This window comes from Protomyctophum parallelum (assembly GCF_964188405.1).
Source record: "Protomyctophum parallelum genome assembly, chromosome: 9".
Taxonomy (NCBI): domain Eukaryota; kingdom Metazoa; phylum Chordata; class Actinopteri; order Myctophiformes; family Myctophidae; genus Protomyctophum; species Protomyctophum parallelum.
In genome coordinates this window covers 20236443-20259781 of record NC_139706.1, presented here as the reverse complement: position 1 = coordinate 20259781, position 23339 = coordinate 20236443, and the positions used below count along the sequence as shown (strand labels likewise).

General features: G+C 48.5%; 1 protein-coding gene across 1 annotated transcript in view; it reads left to right on the top strand.

The window, feature by feature from the left end:
- Positions 1-18545: 18545 nt before the first annotated feature.
- Positions 18546-23339, top strand: part of dvl3b (dishevelled segment polarity protein 3b) — a gene marked incomplete at its 5' end in the record, with an annotated part of 18455 nt that continues 13661 nt past the window's right edge. Inside the window, one exon of the mRNA XM_083772869.1 lies at positions 18546-18706. Within this exon, the coding sequence (XP_083628995.1) occupies positions 18546-18706 (161 nt within the window). The remainder of the gene's footprint in view (positions 18707-23339) is intronic.

Below are 23339 nucleotides of genomic sequence, written 5' to 3'. Positions count from 1 at the left end.
CCATTGCAGCCATACCAGCCTTGCTCAGTCAGCTCAGCCAGGCCTCTCTTGAGGCCTGGCTCTCTGTCTGCCTGGCCCGGTCTGCCCTGCCCTGCCTTGCAGCAACAGAACCAGCCTTTCTGGAAAGCCAGCCAGCTCAGAATGCGAGCTGAGCAAGCCAGTGCAGCAGCAAGCCCAGACTAGGTTACCGCAGCCTTACTGTGCAGCCACAGCCACTCAGTCTAGACCAGCAGGAGCTGGCCAGGCTCCAACCCTTGCAGCGCAGCCTTAGGCCGGACAGTCCCCCTGCCTGCACTTTGTTGCCTTCCTGGCCTGTCTGCCTGCCTAGGCGCCTCGGTCTTCCTGTCTGTCTGCCTTGGCCTGCCAGTCTGAAACTGGTTTAGACTAACTGCGTGCTTGCCAGCTGCGCTGGCTTGCTGAGCTCGTATTCTGAGCTGGCTGGCTTGCCAGCAAGGCTGGTTCTGTTGCTGCAAGGCAGGGCGGGGCAGACCGGGCCAGGCAGACAGAGAGCCAGGCCTCGAGAGAGGCCTGGCTGAGCTGACTGAGCAAGGCTGGTATGGCTACAATGGTTGACTGCAAGGGCTGATGTGCGCTGGCTTGGCAGCCTGACTTTCTACACTGGCTGACTGGCGGAGCTGGCTGGCTGCGTTGGCTGACTGGGCGGGCTTGCTGGCTAGCTGGCTTGCTGGACTCCCTGAGGGAAGCTTTGGGATGGATCTCTAGGGGCATCGGCTTGTGTTGAGCCTTCCAACGGTGTCTACCTTGATCTTCGTCCTAAGAAAGAATGACAGAAAAAGAAACACACACACAAACTGAACTATGCAGCTTCCACATGAGGAAGGCAGGCAGGCACGCAGGCAGGCACAAGCTGCCTGCGTGCTTGCTTCGCCCTCCAGTTGCTGCTCCAGTTATTTGTTTTCCCTCAAACCCATCCTCAATGTGTTGGGTGAGGTTGAGCTCTGTCCAGCACAGGACGGGACGGAAACCAGCTTGGTCTTTAGTCAGCTTGGTGTCTATGAGTGGTATGAGGCGTTGGAGTAGCAGCCTCTCTTGTAGGTGATGCAGAGGAGGGAAATGGGTCGGTAGCTCTTTGAGGATGATGGGTCTTTGCCAGGTTTGGGGATTGCAACCACTTTGGCTTTTCTCCAGACAGAAGGGATGGTTTTCTGTGCCATGCATGTGTTCAGCATCCCCACGAGCCAGGTCTTTGCGTTAGGTTCCAGGTGCTGTATAATTTCTGCCAGTATGTCATCAATCCCTGCTGCTTTTCCGGGTTTCAACTTTCCCATTGCAGTTTTGAGTTCTTCTAGGTCGAAGGGTTTGGTTTGAGGGCTGGCTGATTGTGGTTGGTCTGATACCACTGTGCGATGGTATTCTCCTGTGGGTCGTGGCGGTGTTGGTTACGACTGTTGGCCACCAGTTGTGATGCAACAGAGTTCGCTGTGACCGTTGTGAATTATGGGTGGCTCCCTGAGGTCCTTGATCGCCATTGGGTCCAACAGTGGTCATTGAAGCGTGCACACACATGCACACATGCACCTACACACACAGGGGCACATGCATATGCACACCTGGACCTTTAAATGAACAACAACACAAAAACTAAGGCACTGGTGTCGGACTTCTGGTTTACCGGAACGGGGTTCAACTCCCTGCAGTGCCCTGCTCAATGTGTTGTATTTCATTCATTGGTCCATGGTCTCAGGTCATTGAGCGGCGCGCTATAGTGTGCGATTCTTCATCATTGTTGAGGATTTTTTAAAGGTGAAAATCAAGGAAAAGCAAAAGGCTATAGTCCATGGTCACGGACCGCATACTGGTCAAGGTCATTTATACTGGTGAAGATCATTTACTAGTCTTCTAAAGGTCATTTATACTGGTGAAGATCATTTACTAGTCTTCTAAAGGTCATTTATACTGGTCAAGGTCAATTACTAGTCTCATGAAGGTAATTTATACTGGTCACAGTCATATACTGGTCAAGGTCATTTCTACTGGTGAAGGTCATTTATACTGGTCAAGGTCATTTGTACTTGTCAAGGTCATTTATACTGGTCAAGGTCATTTACTAGTCCTATTGAAGGTAATTTATACTGCTCAAGGTCATTGATATTGGTCAAGGTCATTAAGTGGCACGCTATAGTGCGCGATTCTTCATCATTGTTGAGGATTTGAAAAAAGGTTAAATTGCAGAAAAGCGAAAGGCTAAAGTCCATGGTCACGGAGGGCATACTATAGTATGTTGTTTTTCTTTTTTTTTGTGGTGTGCGGGCTCCATCCAATAACTACACCAGTTGTGATGCAATAGAGTTTGCTGTGACCGTTGTGAATTATGGGTGGTGTGGTCTTTGCCAAGACGGTGGATTGTGTCCCATGCCTTCCTGCTGTTATTTGTCATGTTGGTGTTCTCTATATCTTTTCGTCCTGGGCATGACGTTAAACTGTTCCGTTCGAGAGGACCGGCGACCCTCGAATGTAAACAGGTGTTGGGACAGGGTCAGGTGTTGTCTTGATGCATCCTATGATGATGCCACAGGTGTCATTTAGGGCTGTGTCGACCAATTTGGTGTGACGGGATAGGCTTGTAGGTGATGCAGAGGAGGGAAATGGGTCGGTAGCTCTTTGGGGATAATGGGTCTTTGCCAGGTTTAGGGATTGCAACCACTTTGGCCTTTTTCCAGACAGAAGGGATGGTTTTCTGTGCTATGCATGTGTTCAGCATCCCCACAAGCCAGGTCTTTCCGTTAGGTCCCAGGTGCTGTATCATTTCTGCTAGTAGGTCATCAATCCCTGCTGCTTTTCCGGGTTTCAACTTTCCCATTGCAGTTTCACGTTCTTCTAGGTCGAAGGGTTTGGTTTGAAGGCTGGCTGATTGTGGTTGGTCTGATACCACTGTGCGATGGTATTCTCCTGTGGGTTGGTGGCGGTCTTGGTCACAACTGGTGGCCAACAGTTGTAACCAACACCGCCACCGACCCACATAGAATACCATCGCACAGTGGTATCAGACCAACCATAATCAGCCATCACTCAAACCAAACCCTTCGACCTAGAAGAACTTGAAACTGCAATGGGAAAGTTGAAACCCGGAAAAGCAGCAGGGATTGATGACCTACTGGCAGAAATGATACAGCACCTGGGACCTATCGCAAGGACCTGGCTTGTGGGGATGCTGAACACATGCATAGCACAGAAAACCATCCCTTCTGTTTGGAAAAAGGCTGGAGTAGTTGCAATCCCTAAACCTGGCAAAGACCCATTATCCCCGAAGAGCTACCGACCCATTTCCCTCCTCTGCATCACGTCTTTCTTATACCTGTGGTGTGCGGGCTCCATCCAATACCTACACCAGTTGTGATGCAACAGAGTTTGCTGTGACCGTTGTGAATTATGGGTGGTGTGGTCTTTGCCAAGACGGTGGATTGTGGCCCATGCCTTCCTGCTGTTATTTGTCATTATGGTGTTCTCTATATCTTTTCGTCCTGGGCATGACGTTAAACTGTTCCGTTCGAGAGGACCGGCGACCCTCGAATGTAAACGGCCACGAAAGGAAACTGTGTGTGTGAGGTGTTCTCTATCATTTCATTCCAGACTTCACTGTCTATCTCCTGTGTTTTCCATTCATCTTGAGCGTTACACAGTCGTCTGATGTGCGGGGGGAGGTGCCGGCTAGCGCATAAAGGCACGGACGGGACAGGTGTTGTCTTGACCCATCCCGTGATGATGCGACAGGTGTCATTTAGGGCTGTGTCGACCAATTTGGTGTGACGTGATCGGCTCCAGCTTGAGCAGGCATACTCTGCTGTAGAGAAAGACAGGGCCATGGCAGTTGCACGGATTGTTTGTGGGTCTGCGCCCCACTTGGGAGTTCACTAGTTTTCACAGGATGTTATTGTGGGTGTTGACTGTGGCTTTTGTGTTCTCCAGGTGTTTTTTTGAAGAAGAGTGTCCTGTCCAGTGTAACTCCAAGATACATGGGGTGGTTATGGTTGGAGAGTTTGTGACTATCCCAAGTGACGCTCAGTTCTTTTCTCGCGTCTCGGTTCCTCAGGTAGAAGCTGCATAGTTGGGTTTGTGTGTCTTTCTTTTTCTGTCTTTCTTTCTTAGGACGGAGATCAAGGTAGACGCCATAGGAAGGCTCAACACTAGCCGATGCCCCTAGAGATCCATCCCAAAGCTTCCCTCAGGGAGCACAGCAAGCCAGCTAGCCAGCAAGCCTGCCCAGTCAGCCAACGCAGCCAGTCAGCTCCGCCAGTCAGCCAGTGTAGAAAGTCAGGCTGCCAAGCCAGAGCATATCAGCCCTTGCAGTCAGCCATTGCAGCCATACCAGCCTTGCTCAGTCAGCTCAGCCAGGCCTCTCTTGAGGCCTGGCTCTCTGTCTGCCTGGCCCGGTCTGCCCTGCCCTGCCTTGCAGCAACAGAACCAGCCTTTCTGGAAAGCCAGCCAGCTCAGAATGCGAGCTGAGCAAGCCAGTGCAGCAGCAAGCCCAGACTAGGTTACCGCAGCCTTACTGTGCAGCCACAGCCACTCAGTCTAGACCAGCAGGAGCTGGCCAGGCTCCAACCCTTGCAGCGCAGCCTTAGGCCGGACAGTCCCCCTGCCTGCACTTTGTTGCCTTCCTGGCCTGTCTGCCTGCCTAGGCGCCTCGGTCTTCCTGTCTGTCTGCCTTGGCCTGCCAGTCTGAAACTGGTTTAGACTAACTGCGTGCTTGCCAGCTGCGCTGGCTTGCTGAGCTCGTATTCTGAGCTGGCTGGCTTGCCAGCAAGGCTGGTTCTGTTGCTGCAAGGCAGGGCGGGGCAGACCGGGCCAGGCAGACAGAGAGCCAGGCCTCGAGAGAGGCCTGGCTGAGCTGACTGAGCAAGGCTGGTATGGCTACAATGGTTGACTGCAAGGGCTGATGTGCGCTGGCTTGGCAGCCTGACTTTCTACACTGGCTGACTGGCGGAGCTGGCTGGCTGCGTTGGCTGACTGGGCGGGCTTGCTGGCTAGCTGGCTTGCTGGACTCCCTGAGGGAAGCTTTGGGATGGATCTCTAGGGGCATCGGCTTGTGTTGAGCCTTCCAACGGTGTCTACCTTGATCTTCGTCCTAAGAAAGAATGACAGAAAAAGAAACACACACACAAACTCAACTATGCAGCTTCCACATGAGGAAGGCAGGCAGGCACGCAGGCAGGCACAAGCTGCCTGCGTGCTTGCTTCGCCCTCCAGTTGCTGCTCCAGTTATTTGTTTTCCCTCAAACCCATCCTCAATGTGTTGGGTGAGGTTGAGCTCTGTCCAGCACAGGACGGGACGGAAACCAGCTTGGTCTTTAGTCAGCTTGGTGTCTATGAGTGGTATGAGGCGTTGGAGTAGCAGCCTCTCTTGTAGGTGATGCAGAGGAGGGAAATGGGTCGGTAGCTCTTTGAGGATGATGGGTCTTTGCCAGGTTTGGGGATTGCAACCACTTTGGCTTTTCTCCAGACAGAAGGGATGGTTTTCTGTGCCATGCATGTGTTCAGCATCCCCACGAGCCAGGTCTTTGCGTTAGGTTCCAGGTGCTGTATAATTTCTGCCAGTATGTCATCAATCCCTGCTGCTTTTCCGGGTTTCAACTTTCCCATTGCAGTTTTGAGTTCTTCTAGGTCGAAGGGTTTGGTTTGAGGGCTGGCTGATTGTGGTTGGTCTGATACCACTGTGCGATGGTATTCTCCTGTGGGTCGTGGCGGTGTTGGTTACGACTGTTGGCCACCAGTTGTGATGCAACAGAGTTCGCTGTGACCGTTGTGAATTATGGGTGGCTCCCTGAGGTCCTTGATCGCCATTGGGTCCAACAGTGGTCATTGAAGCGTGCACACACATGCACACATGCACCTACACACACAGGGGCACATGCGTATGCACACCTGGACCTTTAAATGAACAACAACACAAAAACTAAGGCACTGGTGTCGGACTTCTGGTTTACCGGAACGGGGTTCAACTCCCTGCAGTGCCCTGCTCAATGTGTTGTATTTCATTCATTGGTCCATGGTCTCAGGTCATTGAGCGGCGCGCTATAGTGTGCGATTCTTCATCATTGTTGAGGATTTTTTAAAGGTGAAAATCAAGGAAAAGCAAAAGGCTATAGTCCATGGTCACGGACCGCATACTGGTCAAGGTCATTTATACTGGTGAAGATCATTTACTAGTCTTCTAAAGGTCATTTATACTGGTGAAGATCATTTACTAGTCTTCTAAAGGTCATTTATACTGGTCAAGGTCAATTACTAGTCTCATGAAGGTAATTTATACTGGTCACAGTCATATACTGGTCACGGTCATTTCTACTGGTGAAGGTCATTTATACTGGTCAAGGTCATTTGTACTTGTCAAGGTCATTTATACTGGTCAAGGTCATTTACTAGTCTTATTGAAGGTAATTTATACTGCTCAAGGTCATTGATATTGGTCAAGGTCATTAAGTGGCACGCTATAGTGCGCGATTCTTCATCATTGTTGAGGATTTGAAAAAAGGTTAAATTGCAGAAAAGCGAAAGGCTAAAGTCCATGGTCACGGAGGGCATACTATAGTATGTTGTTTTTCTTTTTTTTTGTGGTGTGCGGGCTCCATCCAATAACTACACCAGTTGTGATGCAATAGAGTTTGCTGTGACCGTTGTGAATTATGGGTGGTGTGGTCTTTGCCAAGACGGTGGATTGTGTCCCATGCCTTCCTGCTGTTATTTGTCATGTTGGTGTTCTCTATATCTTTTCGTCCTGGGCATGACGTTAAACTGTTCCGTTCGAGAGGACCGGCGACCCTCGAATGTAAACAGGTGTTGGGACAGGGTCAGGTGTTGTCTTGATGCATCCTATGATGATGCCACAGGTGTCATTTAGGGCTGTGTCGACCAATTTGGTGTGACGGGATAGGCTTGTAGGTGATGCAGAGGAGGGAAATGGGTCGGTAGCTCTTTGGGGATAATGGGTCTTTGCCAGGTTTAGGGATTGCAACCACTTTGGCCTTTTTCCAGACAGAAGGGATGGTTTTCTGTGCTATGCATGTGTTCAGCATCCCCACAAGCCAGGTCTTTCCGTTAGGTCCCAGGTGCTGTATCATTTCTGCTAGTAGGTCATCAATCCCTGCTGCTTTTCCGGGTTTCAACTTTCCCATTGCAGTTTCACGTTCTTCTAGGTCGAAGGGTTTGGTTTGAAGGCTGGCTGATTGTGGTTGGTCTGATACCACTGTGCGATGGTATTCTCCTGTGGGTTGGTGGCGGTCTTGGTCACAACTGGTGGCCAACAGTTGTAACCAACACCGCCACCGACCCACATAGAATACCATCGCACAGTGGTATCAGACCAACCATAATCAGCCATCACTCAAACCAAACCCTTCGACCTAGAAGAACTTGAAACTGCAATGGGAAAGTTGAAACCCGGAAAAGCAGCAGGGATTGATGACCTACTGGCAGAAATGATACAGCACCTGGGACCTATCGCAAGGACCTGGCTTGTGGGGATGCTGAACACATGCATAGCACAGAAAACCATCCCTTCTGTTTGGAAAAAGGCTGGAGTAGTTGCAATCCCTAAACCTGGCAAAGACCCATTATCCCCGAAGAGCTACCGACCCATTTCCCTCCTCTGCATCACGTCTTTCTTATACCTGTGGTGTGCGGGCTCCATCCAATACCTACACCAGTTGTGATGCAACAGAGTTTGCTGTGACCGTTGTGAATTATGGGTGGTGTGGTCTTTGCCAAGACGGTGGATTGTGGCCCATGCCTTCCTGCTGTTATTTGTCATTATGGTGTTCTCTATATCTTTTCGTCCTGGGCATGACGTTAAACTGTTCAGTTCGAGAGGACCGGCGACCCTCGAATGTAAACGGCCACGAAAGGAAACTGTGTGTGTGAGGTGTTCTCTATCATTTCATTCCAGACTTCACTGTCTATCTCCTGTGTTTTCCATTCATCTTGAGCGTTACACAGTCGTCTGATGTGCGGGGGGAGGTGCCGGCTAGCGCATAAAGGCACGGACGGGACAGGTGTTGTCTTGACCCATCCCGTGATGATGCGACAGGTGTCATTTAGGGCTGTGTCGACCAATTTGGTGTGACGTGATCGGCTCCAGCTTGAGCAGGCATACTCTGCTGTAGAGAAAGACAGGGCCATGGCAGTTGCACGGATTGTTTGTGGGTCTGCGCCCCACTTGGGAGTTCACTAGTTTTCACAGGATGTTATTGTGGGTGTTGACTGTGGCTTTTGTGTTCTCCAGGTGTTTTTTTGAAGAAGAGTGTCCTGTCCAGTGTAACTCCAAGATACATGGGGTGGTTATGGTTGGAGAGTTTGTGACCATCCCAAGTGACGCTCAGTTCTTTTCTCGCGTCTCGGTTCCTCAGGTAGAAGCTGCATAGTTGGGTTTGTGTGTCTTTCTTTTTCTGTCTTTCTTTCTTAGGACGGAGATCAAGGTAGACGCCATAGGAAGGCTCAACACTAGCCGATGCCCCTAGAGATCCATCCCAAAGCTTCCCTCAGGGAGCACAGCAAGCCAGCTAGCCAGCAAGCCTGCCCAGTCAGCCAACGCAGCCAGTCAGCTCCGCCAGTCAGCCAGTGTAGAAAGTCAGGCTGCCAAGCCAGAGCATATCAGCCCTTGCAGTCAGCCATTGCAGCCATACCAGCCTTGCTCAGTCAGCTCAGCCAGGCCTCTCTTGAGGCCTGGCTCTCTGTCTGCCTGGCCCGGTCTGCCCTGCCCTGCCTTGCAGCAACAGAACCAGCCTTTCTGGAAAGCCAGCCAGCTCAGAATGCGAGCTGAGCAAGCCAGTGCAGCAGCAAGCCCAGACTAGGTTACCGCAGCCTTACTGTGCAGCCACAGCCACTCAGTCTAGACCAGCAGGAGCTGGCCAGGCTCCAACCCTTGCAGCGCAGCCTTAGGCCGGACAGTCCCCCTGCCTGCACTTTGTTGCCTTCCTGGCCTGTCTGCCTGCCTAGGCGCCTCGGTCTTCCTGTCTGTCTGCCTTGGCCTGCCAGTCTGAAACTGGTTTAGACTAACTGCGTGCTTGCCAGCTGCGCTGGCTTGCTGAGCTCGTATTCTGAGCTGGCTGGCTTGCCAGCAAGGCTGGTTCTGTTGCTGCAAGGCAGGGCGGGGCAGACCGGGCCAGGCAGACAGAGAGCCAGGCCTCGAGAGAGGCCTGGCTGAGCTGACTGAGCAAGGCTGGTATGGCTACAATGGTTGACTGCAAGGGCTGATGTGCGCTGGCTTGGCAGCCTGACTTTCTACACTGGCTGACTGGCGGAGCTGGCTGGCTGCGTTGGCTGACTGGGCGGGCTTGCTGGCTAGCTGGCTTGCTGGACTCCCTGAGGGAAGCTTTGGGATGGATCTCTAGGGGCATCGGCTTGTGTTGAGCCTTCCAACGGCGTCTACCTTGATCTTCGTCCTAAGAAAGAAAGACAGAAAAAGAAACACACACACAAACTCAACTATGCAGCTTCCACATGAGGAAGGCAGGCAGGCACGCAGGCAGGCACAAGCTGCCTGCGTGCTTGCTTCGCCCTCCAGTTGCTGCTCCAGTTATTTGTTTTCCCTCAAACCCATCCTCAATGTGTTGGGTGAGGTTGAGCTCTGTCCAGCACAGGAGCGGACAGGACGGAAACCAGCTTGGTCTTTAGTCAGCTTGGTGTCTATGAGTGGCATGAGGCGTTGGAGTAGCAGCCTCTCTTGTAGGTGATGCAGAGGAGGGAAATGGGTCGGTAGCTCTTTGGGGATGATGGGTCTTTGCCAGGTTTAGGGATTGCAACCACTTTGGCCGTTCTCCAGACAGAAGGGATGGTTTTCTGTGCCATGCATGTATTCAGCATCCCTACGAGCCAGGTCTTTGCGTTAGGTTCCAGGTGCTGTATAATTTCTGCCAGTATGTCATCAATCCCTGCTGCTTTTCCGGGTTTCAACTTTCCCATTGCAGTTTCGAGTTCTTCTAGGTCGAAGGGTTTGGTTTGAGGGCTGGCTGATTGTGGTTGGTCTGATACCACTGTGCGATGGTATTCTCCTGTGGGTCGGTGGCGGTGTTGGTTACGACTGTTGGCCACCAGTTGTGATGCAACAGAGTTCGCTGTGACCGTTGTGAATTATGGGTGGCTCCCTGAGGTCCTTGATCCCCATGGGGTCCAACAGTGGTCATTGAAGCGTGCACAGACATGCACAAATGCACCTACACACGCACAGGCGCACATGCGTATGCACACCTGGACCTGTAAATGAACAACAACACAAAAACTAAGGCACTGGTGTCAGACTTCTGGTTTACCGGAACGGGGTTCAACTCCCTGCAGTGCCCTGCTCAATGTGTTATATTTACATGGTTCATTGGTCCATGGTCTCAGGTCATTGAGCGGCGCGCTATTGTGTGCGATTCTTCATCATTGTTGAGGATTTAAAAAAAAGGTGAAAATCAAGGAAAAGCGAAAGGCTATAGTCCATGGTCACGGACCGCATACTGGTCAAGGTAATTCATACTGGTGAAGATCATTTACTAGTCTTATGAAGGTCATTTATACTGGTCAAGGTCATTTACTAGTCTCATGAAGGTAATTTATACTGGTCAGTCATATACTGGTCACGGTCATTTATACTGGTCAAGGTCATTTGTACTTGTCAAGGTCATTTATACTGGTCAAGGTCATTTACTAGTCTTATTGAAGGTCATTTATACTGCTCAAGGTTATTGATCAATATCAATGACCTTGATGACCCCAAGGTCATTAAGTGGCATGCTATAGTGCGCGATTCTTCATCATTGTTCACGATTTGAAAAAAGGTTAAATCGCGGAAAAGCGAAAGGCTATAGTCCATAGTCTCGGAGGGCATACAAAAATGTGTGGTGCTATACAAGCCGTTCTGGAAAATTTGGGACAGAGGTTCATCGTTGGCATCCAGGGAGTGTGTGTGCAAAATTTGGCATCGACCGGGTTAATGGTGCTGGAGATTAGCTGTTAACAAACTGACGGACACACACACACACACACACACACACTCACTCAGAGTGCAAAACATACTCTATCCCCATGGCTTTGGCCTGGTGCCATACCGTTATTAATTATTGCCTACAATGTCAATTGTGAAATTACTTTACCGTTGCAATGCAAAATTTACATTTCAACGAATGGACCTCGTAAAACAAAACAAAAACCAAGGCACTGGTTGTGGTACTTCTGGTTTACCGGAATGGGGTTCAACTCCCTGCAGTGCTCTGCTCAATTTGTTGTATTTACATGGTTCATTTTTATTTTCTGCTCATTGTGTTGCCTTTTCATAGATGATAACCCCCAGGTTCTTTAATGTGTTTGCACTCCCTACAGTTAGGTTACCAAGTCTATTTATTTATTATTTCTGTTCACTAGAACTAGAACCAATTACCAAAGTAGGCTTTCTAATGACACAACTCGCCTTTGTTTTTATGTGTAGCAAAAACGTTCTTTTTATTTACGCCAAAGAGTAGAGGCTGGTCTGCATTCATGCGAGCGGGGAAGTTTAGAGTAACATAGCTCTAAATGAAACGCATTAGAGCTATGGACCAGAGCTAGTAGTCATAGCACTTCATGGTATATGCATAGTTTATATAGTTTCATTATAGATATATTAAACAGAGAGGACTGGAGTCAATTGGGTTATATTATGTTTAACACTAATTTGAAGCTGTCAAAAAATGTCAAAATCTGACAGACTTCTGGCGGCCATGGCCACGCCCACCTTTTGGTAACGCCCACTTTCGGCCAAGCCCACAAAAAGGACCCCCCATGTCATTTGCCAGGCAGGCTCCACTCTCAGACAGATATTTGGCTCCGTCTTATGAGCTAATTTAGAACTTCCTGTCTGAGAGCTAGCTAATTTAAGACATCCGGTTGCCTTCAGAATAAAATAAGGTTATTTAATTCGTTAATTAAATAATTGTCAATGCCCCAAGGCACAGCACTTTTTTGAGCGTTGACCTCAGTAGAAGGTCTGCTGCCGTGAATTTTACACCTCTCCCGCTTAGCGGAGAGTGGGGTGTGGTACAGGACATCTCCCCGAACGCGTGGGTATGTCCAGATAGTTGCCTCGCGGAGCCGTCTTTTGTCCAGTGTCCATTCTGGGTCCGGAAACGGTACTTTTTGTCAGCCTTGACCCCAGTAGAAGGTCTGCTGCTGTGAATTTTACACCTCTCCCGCTTAGCGGAGAGTGTGGTGTGGTAGAGGACATCTCCCCGAACGTGTGGGTATGTCCAGATAGTTGCCTCGCGGAGGCCTCTTTGTCCAGTGTCCATTCTGGGTCCGGAAACGGTACTTTTTGTCAGCATTGACCCCAGTAGAAGGTCTGCTGCTGTGAATTTTACACCTCTCCCGCTTAGCGGAGAGTGTGGTGTGGTAGAGGACATCTCCCCGAACGTGTGGGTATGTCCAGATAGTTGCCTCGCGGAGGCCTCTTTGTCCAGTGTCCATTCTGGGTCCGGAAACGGTACTTTTTTCAGCGTTGACCACAGTAGAAGGTCTGCTGCTGTGAATTTTACACCTCTCCCGCTTAGCGGAGAGTGGGGTGTGGTACAGGACATCTCCCCGAACGCGTGGGTATGTCCAGATAGTTGCCTCGCGGAGCCGTCTTTTGTCCAGTGTCCATTCTGGGTCCGGAAACGGTACTTTTTGTCAGCCTTGACCCCAGTAGAAGGTCTGCTGCTGTGAATTTTACACCTCTCCCGCTTAGCGGAGAGTGTGGTGTGGTAGAGGACAACTCCCCGAACGTGTGGGTATGTCCAGATAGTTGCCTCGCGGAGGCCTCTTTGTCCAGTGTCCATTCTGGGTCCGGAAACGGTACTTTTTGTCAGCATTGACCCCAGTAGAAGGTCTGCTGCTGTGAATTTTACACCTCTCCCGCTTAGCGGAGAGTGTGGTGTGGTAGAGGACATCTCCCCGAACGTGTGGATATGTCCAGATAGTTGCCTCGCGGAGGCCTCTTTGTCCAGTGTCCATTCTGGGTCCGGAAACGGTACTTTTTTCAGCGTTGACCACAGTAGAAGGTCTGCTGCTGTGAATTTTACACCTCTCCCGCTTAGCGGAGAGTGGGGTGTGGTACAGGACATCTCCCCGAACGCGTGGGTATGTCCAGATAGTTGCCTCGCGGAGCCGTCTTTTGTCCAGTGTCCATTCTGGGTCCGGAAACGGTACTTTTTTCAGCGTTGACCACAGTAGAAGGTCTGCTGCTGTGAATTTTACACCTCTCCCGCTTAGCGGAGAGTGGGGTGTGGTACAGGACATCTCCCCGAACGCGTGGGTATGTCCAGATAGTTGCCTCGCGGAGCCGTCTTTTGTCCAGTGTCCATTCTGGGTCCGGAAACGGTACTTTTTGTCAGCCTTGACCCCAGTAGAAGGTCTGCTGCTGTGAATTTTACACCTCTCCCGCTTAGCGGAGAGTGTGGTGTGGTAGAGGACATCTCCCCGAACGTGTGGGTATGTCCAGATAGTTGCCTCGCGGAGGCCTCTTTGTCCAGTGTCCATTCTGGGTCCGGAAACGGTACTTTTTTCAGCGTTGACCACAGTAGAAGGTCTGCTGCTGTGAATTTTACACCTCTCCCGCTTAGCGGAGAGTGGGGTGTGGTACAGACATCTCCCCGAACGCGTGGGTATGTCCAGATAGTTGCCTCGCGGAGCCGTCTTTTGTCCAGTGTCCATTCTGGGTCCGGAAACGGTACTTTTTGTCAGCCTTGACCCCAGTAGAAGGTCTGCTGCTGTGAATTTTACACCTATCCCGCTTAGCGGAGAGTGTGGTGTGGTAGAGGACATCTCCCCGAACGTGTGGGTATGTCCAGATAGTTGCCTCGCGGAGGCCTCTTTGTCCAGTGTCCATTCTGGGTCCGGAAACGGTACTTTTTGTCAGCATTGACCCCAGTAGAAGGTCTGCTGCTGTGAATTTTACACCTCTCCCGCTTAGCGGAGAGTGGGGTGTGGTACAGGACATCTCCCCGAACGCGTGGGTATGTCCAGATAGTTGCCTCGCGGAGCCGTCTTTTGTCCAGTGTCCATTCTGGGTCCGGAAACGGTACTTTTTGTCAGCCTTGACCCCAGTAGAAGGTCTGCTGCTGTGAATTTTACACCTCTCCCGCTTAGCGGAGAGTGTGGTGTGGTAGAGGACATCTCCCCGAACGTGTGGGTATGTCCAGATAGTTGCCTCGCGGAGGCCTCTTTGTCCAGTGTCCATTCTGGGTCCGGAAACGGTACTTTTTGTCAGCATTGACCCCAGTAGAAGGTCTGCTGCTGTGAATTTTACACCTCTCCCGCTTAGCGGAGAGTGTGGTGTGGTAGAGGACATCTCCCCGAACGTGTGGGTATGTCCAGATAGTTGCCTCGCGGAGGCCTCTTTGTCCAGTGTCCATTCTGGGTCCGGAAACGGTACTTTTTTCAGCGTTGACCACAGTAGAAGGTCTGCTGCTGTGAATTTTACACCTCTCCCGCTTAGCGGAGAGTGGGGTGTGGTACAGACATCTCCCCGAACGCGTGGGTATGTCCAGATAGTTGCCTCGCGGAGCCGTCTTTTGTCCAGTGTCCATTCTGGGTCCGGAAACGGTACTTTTTGTCAGCCTTGACCCCAGTAGAAGGTCTGCTGCTGTGAATTTTACACCTATCCCGCTTAGCGGAGAGTGTGGTGTGGTAGAGGACATCTCCCCGAACGTGTGGGTATGTCCAGATAGTTGCCTCGCGGAGGCCTCTTTGTCCAGTGTCCATTCTGGGTCCGGAAACGGTACTTTTTGTCAGCATTGACCCCAGTAGAAGGTCTGCTGCTGTGAATTTTACACCTCTCCCGCTTAGCGGAGAGTGGGGTGTGGTACAGGACATCTCCCCGAACGCGTGGGTATGTCCAGATAGTTGCCTCGCGGAGCCGTCTTTTGTCCAGTGTCCATTCTGGGTCCGGAAACGGTACTTTTTGTCAGCCTTGACCCCAGTAGAAGGTCTGCTGCTGTGAATTTTACACCTCTCCCGCTTAGCGGAGAGTGTGGTGTGGTAGAGGACATCTCCCCGAACGTGTGGGTATGTCCAGATAGTTGCCTCGCGGAGGCCTCTTTGTCCAGTGTCCATTCTGGGTCCGGAAACGGTACTTTTTGTCAGCATTGACCCCAGTAGAAGGTCTGCTGCTGTGAATTTTACACCTCTCCCGCTTAGCGGAGAGTGTGGTGTGGTAGAGGACATCTCCCCGAACGTGTGGGTATGTCCAGATAGTTGCCTCGCGGAGGCCTCTTTGTCCAGTGTCCATTCTGGGTCCGGAAACGGTACTTTTTTCAGCGTTGACCACAGTAGAAGGTCTGCTGCTGTGAATTTTACACCTCTCCCGCTTAGCGGAGAGTGGGGTGTGGTACAGGACATCTCCCCGAACGCGTGGGTATGTCCAGATAGTTGCCTCGCGGAGCCGTCTTTTGTCCAGTGTCCATTCTGGGTCCGGAAACGGTACTTTTTGTCAGCCTTGACCCCAGTAGAAGGTCTGCTGCTGTGAATTTTACACCTCTCCCGCTTAGCGGAGAGTGTGGTGTGGTAGAGGACATCTCCCCGAACGCGTGGGTATGTCCAGATAGTTGCCTCGCGGAGGCCTCTTTGTCCAGTGTCCATTCTGGGTCCGGAAACGGTACTTTTTTCAGCGTTGACCACAGTAGAAGGTCTGCTGCTGTGAATTTTACACCTCTCCCGCTTAGCGGAGAGTGGGGTGTGGTACAGGACATCTCCCCGAACGCGTGGGTATGTCCAGATAGTTGCCTCGCGGAGCCGTCTTTTGTCCAGTGTCCATTCTGGGTCCGGAAACGGTACTTTTTGTCAGCCTTGACCCCAGTAGAAGGTCTGCTGCTGTGAATTTTACACCTCTCCCGCTTAGCGGAGAGTGTGGTGTGGTAGAGGACATCTCCCCGAACGTGTGGGTATGTCCAGATAGTTGCCTCGCGGAGGCCTCTTTGTCCAGTGTCCATTCTGGGTCCGGAAACGGTACTTTTTGTCAGCATTGACCCCAGTAGAAGGTCTGCTGCTGTGAATTTTACACCTCTCCCGCTTAGCGGAGAGTGGGGTGTGGTACAGGACATCTCCCCGAACGCGTGGGTATGTCCAGATAGTTGCCTCGCGGAGCCGTCTTTTGTCCAGTGTCCATTCTGGGTCCGGAAACGGTACTTTTTGTCAGCCTTGACCCCAGTAGAAGGTCTGCTGCTGTGAATTTTACACCTCTCCCGCTTAGCGGAGAGTGTGGTGTGGTAGAGGACATCTCCCCGAACATGTGGGTATGTCCAGATAGTTGCCTCGCGGAGGCCTCTTTGTCCAGTGTCCATTCTGGGTCCGGAAACGGTACTTTTTGTCAGCATTGACCCCAGTAGAAGGTCTGCTGCTGTGAATTTTACACCTCTCCCGCTTAGCGGAGAGTGTGGTGTGGTAGAGGACATCTCCCCGAACGTGTGGGTATGTCCAGATAGTTGCCTCGCGGAGGCCTCTTTGTCCAGTGTCCATTCTGGGTCCGGAAACGGTACTTTTTTCAGCGTTGACCACAGTAGAAGGTCTGCTGCTGTGAATTTTACACCTCTCCCGCTTAGCGGAGAGTGGGGTGTGGTACAGGACATCTCCCCGAACGCGTGGGTATGTCCAGATAGTTGCCTCGCGGAGCCGTCTTTTGTCCAGTGTCCATTCTGGGTCCGGAAACGGTACTTTTTGTCAGCCTTGACCCCAGTAGAAGGTCTGCTGCTGTGAATTTTACACCTCTCCCGCTTAGCGGAGAGTGTGGTGTGGTAGAGGACATCTCCCCGAACGTGTGGGTATGTCCAGATAGTTGCCTCGCGGAGGCCTCTTTGTCCAGTGTCCATTCTGGGTCCGGAAACGGTACTTTTTGTCAGCCTTGACCCCAGTAGAAGGTCTGCTGCTGTGAATTTTACACCTCTCCCGCTTAGCGGAGAGTGTGGTGTGGTAGAGGACATCTCCCCGAACGTGTGGGTATGTCCAGATAGTTGCCTCGCGGAGGCCTCTTTGTCCAGTGTCCATTCTGGTTCCGGAAACGGTACTTTTTGTCAGCATTGACCCCAGTAGAAGGTCTGCTGCTGTGAATTTTACACCTCTCCCGCTTAGCGGAGAGTGTGGTGTGGTAGAGGACATCTCCCCGAACGTGTGGGTATGTCCAGATAGTTGCCTCGCGGAGGCCTCTTTGTCCAGTGTCCATTCTGGGTCCGGAAACGGTACTTTTTTCAGCGTTGACCACAGTAGAAGGTCTGCTGCTGTGAATTTTACACCTCTCCCGCTTAGCGGAGAGTGGGGTGTGGTACAGGACATCTCCCCGAACGCGTGGGTATGTCCAGATAGTTGCCTCGCGGAGCCGTCTTTTGTCCAGTGTCCATTCTGGGTCCGGAAACGGTACTTTTTGTCAGCCTTGACCCCAGTAGAAGGTCTGCTGCTGTGAATTTTACACCTCTCCCGCTTAGCGGAGAGTGGGGTGTGGTATAGGACATCTCCCCGAACGCGTGGGTATGTCCAGATAGTTGCCTTGCGGAGCCGTCTTTTGTCCAGTGTCCACTTTATAAAATCCATGCACTCCAGTGAATAGCATTTATCCATTTAGATAACTTTATTATTATTATTATAAGGATTTAATTACTTATTCTTACACAGAAACATAATGTGTGTCTTATAGCATCATATAGCATCATTTAAATGCTTAATTTGTAGTTTTAATGTGCAAATTAAACTTTTTTCAATACTCTAGAGGGTACTCTTATTTTGAAGAGATCGTCCACCGGAAGTCTTAAATTAGCTCACTAGATTAGCTCACTAGACGCTGCCCAACAACAATGGGAGCGATTTCCATTTCCGGCTAAGGGGAACAACTCCAACATAAAGGTTTGGGTTTTAGCCATAGAGTATATATACTCTAAGGTTTTAGCCCTCCAACCTCGAACACAATTGCAATATGTTTGTCAACTAGCCTACAGATCAAGTATTTTCAACTCAGCGTACAATTAACCGAGCATTTGACTATATGAATGAATAATTCCGGGAAATCAAAGATTTTATAGAATAAATACATAAAAAAGCTAAACCGTGTAGGATGGTGCACTCAATGTGACGCTACGGTGAGTCACTTGACACGCCGCTGGATCCTCCATCATCATCCACGGTCCACCATCAGACCAAAAAAAACAACGGAGAGAGAGACGTGGTGACTGACCAGAATACAATATGGATGGTGTGCTGCTTTATGATTCCATTGGATTTGTATTGGATTTGAAAATGTGATTTCAAATCATTCTGATTTGTTATCGACGCCAATCTCAACCTGACGGTAAGGGAGAGTATCGGAGAGGAAGAGAGAGGAGAGGAGGAGAGGAGGAGAGGAAGAGAGAGGAGAGCCGAGGAGAGAAGAGGAAGAGAGAGGAGAGCCGAGGAGAGAAGAGGAAGAGAGAGAAGAGAGGAGAGGAATAGACAGGAGAGGAAAGAAGGACAGAGGAAAGGAAGCTACAGGAGATCAGAGGAGAGGAGAGGGGCATCTTAGACTCATCCTCATCCTCATTGAGTGGACAGACACTGGGGGGCCGTCTGGATGAGCGGTCATGGGGGAAACAAAGATCATCTACCACCTTGAGGAGCAGGAGACCCCCTACCTGATCAAGGTGCCTCTCCCACCAGAGGCTGTGACCCTGGGAGACTTCAAACTGCTCCTCAACAAGCCCAGCTACAAATTCTTCTTCAAGTCCATCGATGAAGATGTGGGGTAAGAGAACAAGACATATAATTATGGATATTTACTGTTATAGCCTGCAGCATCCATAATCTTGGGGGGGCATTTACATTAGCCAAAAAATAGGACGATCTACAAGCTCACAATGTATTTGAGGCCAACTCGGGCCGTCTGGACAGTTTTAGTGTTAAGTTAATTGTAGGTTACACTTGGAATAGGCCATCCACTCAGACATAAACACACAAATAGTAGCCTAGTAGCAGCTGAGATAGTGTACCAAATAAGGATGGGCAATATAACAAAATTATAATTGATCTTCTATCGTGTTGTGATTTAATTTTTCTTTAATATGGTGAATCATGTCCTACGCACCTGTCACCAACCTTTGAGGTTCCTTCTTCAAAAGGTTCTTTAAAACCTAGCTTGACATTTTAGTTTTCATTGTGATACCATGACCATCGATAACAGGAACGTATAGTAACAAAGTATAGGCCTATACTATGTTTGATCCATTGAGCCAAGCTGGGAACGCAATCGATTGATTGATCATTGAAGCAAAAAGAAAAAAACACGTCCCACCCCGTCAGATGGTTGGGATGCTTTTGAAGTATAAGATTGGGAACCACCTTGGGAACCACATGTTACCACAGGCCGGCTATTTAGTATCATTTCCATTTAAGTTTCCATTTATTGTTATACATACTGACTGCCCTTTATGCCGGCTGGCATGTAGGGCAGCAAGGATATCCACACTCCTGTCTGTTCTGTGCCAGATCTGGTCTTTATAGAACCCCAGGTGTGATGCAGGGTCTTCAGCTCTCCCTCCACTGGCCTACGCCAGGTGTTCTTGGGTCGGCCTCCCCTTTACGTTTGCCATCTGGTGTCCAGTGGAGGGCAGTTCAGGTCGTGTTGTCCTCCTGCGCTCTACGGACTATTATATTGACCATAGCAGGGTAGTGGTCAGAAGGTACCCTGTTTGACCTGCACAATCTACAGGAGGGGCTGTATTTTGCGTGTCTTAAGTACCAGGTCTTATTCCCTAACTTGAGTAAACTAAAGACCTGGAGGCGTGATCAATGCTCTTTGGCCACTCAGAATAGCCAAATGGCATTGATCACGCCTCCAGGTCTTTAGTTTACTCAAGTTAGGGAATAAGACCTGGTACTTAAGACACGCAAAATACAGCCCTATGTGTGCATTGTGCAAGTGTCCCTGGGCCTGAGCAAGTCACTTTACCACTTAAACTCTCACCTTCATTGACCAGAGTCCCCCAGGGGTCTATACTTGGTACTCTACTTCTTCTTACCTCCACACCAAATCTCTTTTTTGCGTCACAACACATTGTGAGTTTGTGTAGATCGGCAATTTTCGCAGAATGTTTGTATATATTTGACATGCCCATATGATGGGACAGTATAGGGTTCATGTGGTTAACTGCTCCGCGGATGCTGGTTTTATTAGCACTTCCCACCACTGCTCATACTGTGAGGACAACTTTCACATTATGTGCAAAATGTACTGTAACAACTAGGCTAACAACAACTAAAGGGGACTTAATTATTATTCTAATAATTATTCCTACAGTATGCTGCCATGATGGCCGTGGCTCTCAGACTGTGGTTGGTGTGTATGGCTGTGGCTCTCAGACTGTGGTTGGTGTCATGGTGTCTGTCGTGCCTTTCATGCACATTTTGGGGTAACATCTGTGACAGCAGGTTTACTGCTTCCCAGGGGAACTGTGGTCTATGAAGCGGTCTGTCTGTTGCAGATGCTGCTGCCCTTCTGGACTGCAGAGAGATGCTACTCCTCCACTCTCCCTCTCTTCCCCACTTCCCCCTTTTCTCCCCCTCTCTCCCTCTCCTTCTCCCCTCTCATCCTCCCTTTCCTCTCTCATCCTCTCTCTCCCTCTCCCCTCTCATCCTCTCTCTGGAAAATAGCTAAAGTCATACCACTGTTTAAATCTGGAGACAGTCACAACTTCACAAATTACAGACCTGTATCATTACTTCCACAATTCTCCAAAATTTTAGAAAAACTGTTCAACAACAGATTATATTCTTTCATTACTAAACACAGTCTACTCAGTGACAGTCAATACGGATTTAGAGCAAACAGATGAACAGCGATGGCATTAATGGACTCGATTGAGGAGATCACTAATTCCATAGATAAATATAAATATGTAGCTGGGGTATTTATTGACCTTAAAAAAGCATTTGACACTATTAATCATGACATATTAATTATTAAATTGGAAAGATATGGTATTAGAGGAAGTGTATTAAATTGGGTGCGAAGCTATTTAAGTGACCGGAAACAATTTGTGAAGTTGGGTGAGGCTGTCTCTTCATGCTTGGGCATTGCTTGTGGAGTCCCCCAGGGGTCGGTATTGGGTCCTAAACTGTTTATTATGTATATAAATGATATGTGTGATGTATCTAATATATTGAAAATGGTAGTTTTCGCAGATGACACTAATATTTTTTGCTCCGGAAAAAATCTACACGAGCTATTGGACCTGGTCACTTCAGAATTATGCAAGTTAAAAAGGTGGTTTGATAAAAATAAATTGTCACTAAATCTGGCTAAAACTAAACTAATGATATTCAGTAATTACAAAATAGATAATAAAGTTAATATACAGGTAGATGGTGTTGAAATTGAGAGAGTTTCTGAAAACAAATTCCTTGGTGTAATAATTGATGATAGGATTAACTGGAAGTCTCATATTAGGTATATATAATAAATTATCTAGAAGTATTTCAGTTTTAAATAAAGCAAAACACCTTTTGAACTATAAGTCACTACGTATGCTATACTGTTCCCTGGTTTTGCCATACCTAAACTACTGTACTGAGGTCTGGGGGAATACTTATAAAACTTCACTTAATGCAATAACTATACTTCAAAAACGAGCTATAAGAATTATACATAATGCTGGATATAGAGATCACACTAATATATTATTTTTAAACTCATATCTTTTAAAATTCATGGATATAATAGAAACTAAAACTGCCCTTATAATGTACAAAGTAAGGAATAATCAACTACCTGGAAATATTCAGGTGATGTTCTCAGATAGAGAGGGGGGCTATAATTTAAGGGGGGAACTAAATCTAAAAACCAGAGTGGCTCGGACAACACTTAAATCATTTTGTATTTCAATCTGTGGAGTAAAACTATGGAACAGTTTGCATGTGGAACTCAAGCAATGCCAAAGTGTGAACCTGTTCAAAAAAAGATATAAAGAATACATTATTAAGAGGTATAGAGAGGAAGAGTTACAAAACACTGACTTATCATTTAGATAATTGTACTTAATTGATTGTATGTATATATATATATATATATATATATAATATACCATATGTATTATATGAAATATATACATTATTTTTTATTGATCATAATATGATATATAGAATAGAATATATTATAGATATACAATGACTTACACTATTACACTATTTAATGTACTTGGTTTCTCTGTTGTGATTTTTTTTGTTTATACCATGTTGGTAGTTATGAGATGACGTCAAGCGATGACGCTGAGATTAAGCTATAAAGGGGTAGGGTTATATAAGTTTTTTACTTCAACCTACTCCTTTCTGAACATACAAAAGTTTAAAAAGAAAAATAAATAAATAATAATAATAATAAAAAAAGAAGAGAAAAAAATAATTATACTTGCGGCCAGTGTGGCTTGTTTTTTCTTTTTTCTTTTTTTTTCTTGTTGTTTATACTGGGAATATTATTTTTGTTTTCTATATTGCACTTGCAATTCTTTGACTTGTTATGTTCAGAATAAAGTTTTTCATTCATTCATTCATTCTCTCCCCTCTCATCCTCTCTCCCCTGCTCTCCCCATTTTCTCCTCCCCTCCCCCCCTCTCTCTCCCTCTCTCTCCCCTCTCTACCAGTCTCTTCCCTCCCTGCCCCCTCTCATCTCTCAAGGGTGGTTTTCCTCAGCTCTATAGTCTAATTTTATCTCTCTCTCCAGTGCGTCTTTGTGATTTTGCTCTATTTCTCGTCATCGATGAGGGTTTGTGAGCACGATTTCCCTCTTTTCCCCTGCGTTCAAAGTGCAACTGATTAGCGTACTAACTCAGACCTTGTTCACTAAGACTTTAGGATTGTCTGGAATTAGTGCTGCAGGATATTTTAAGTTTTTAACCACTTAGTACTTAGTTGACTAGTAGGGGCTCTATATTTATTTTTGGTCCACTCTCAGGTGGTGCTATGCGATGCATTGTGAGAGCTTGTAGATCAGTCTACAGTCTCAGGTGGTGCTATGTGATGCATTGTGAGAGCTTGTAGATCAGTCTACAGTTCAGGTGGTGCTATGAGATGATGCATTGTGAGAGCTTGTAGATCAGTCTACAGTCTCAGGTGGTGCTATGAGATGCATTGTGAGAGCTTGTAGATCAGCTATATTCGCGGAATGTTGAATTAAAGATGCACTGCTTTCAGGGCGTGTGTTTTATTGTGTTGTATTATCTTCCCCTGCCCTTTAAAGACATTATTAGCTGATACAGGGATTCTCACAGACTCCCAATTCTCTGCCATAGTCTGAAGACTCACCTCTGCAGAGACTCTACCTCACCGCCCCCCTGACACTTCACTCTCCTTGCATCCCTATTTGTTCAACCCATGTACGATTGAAG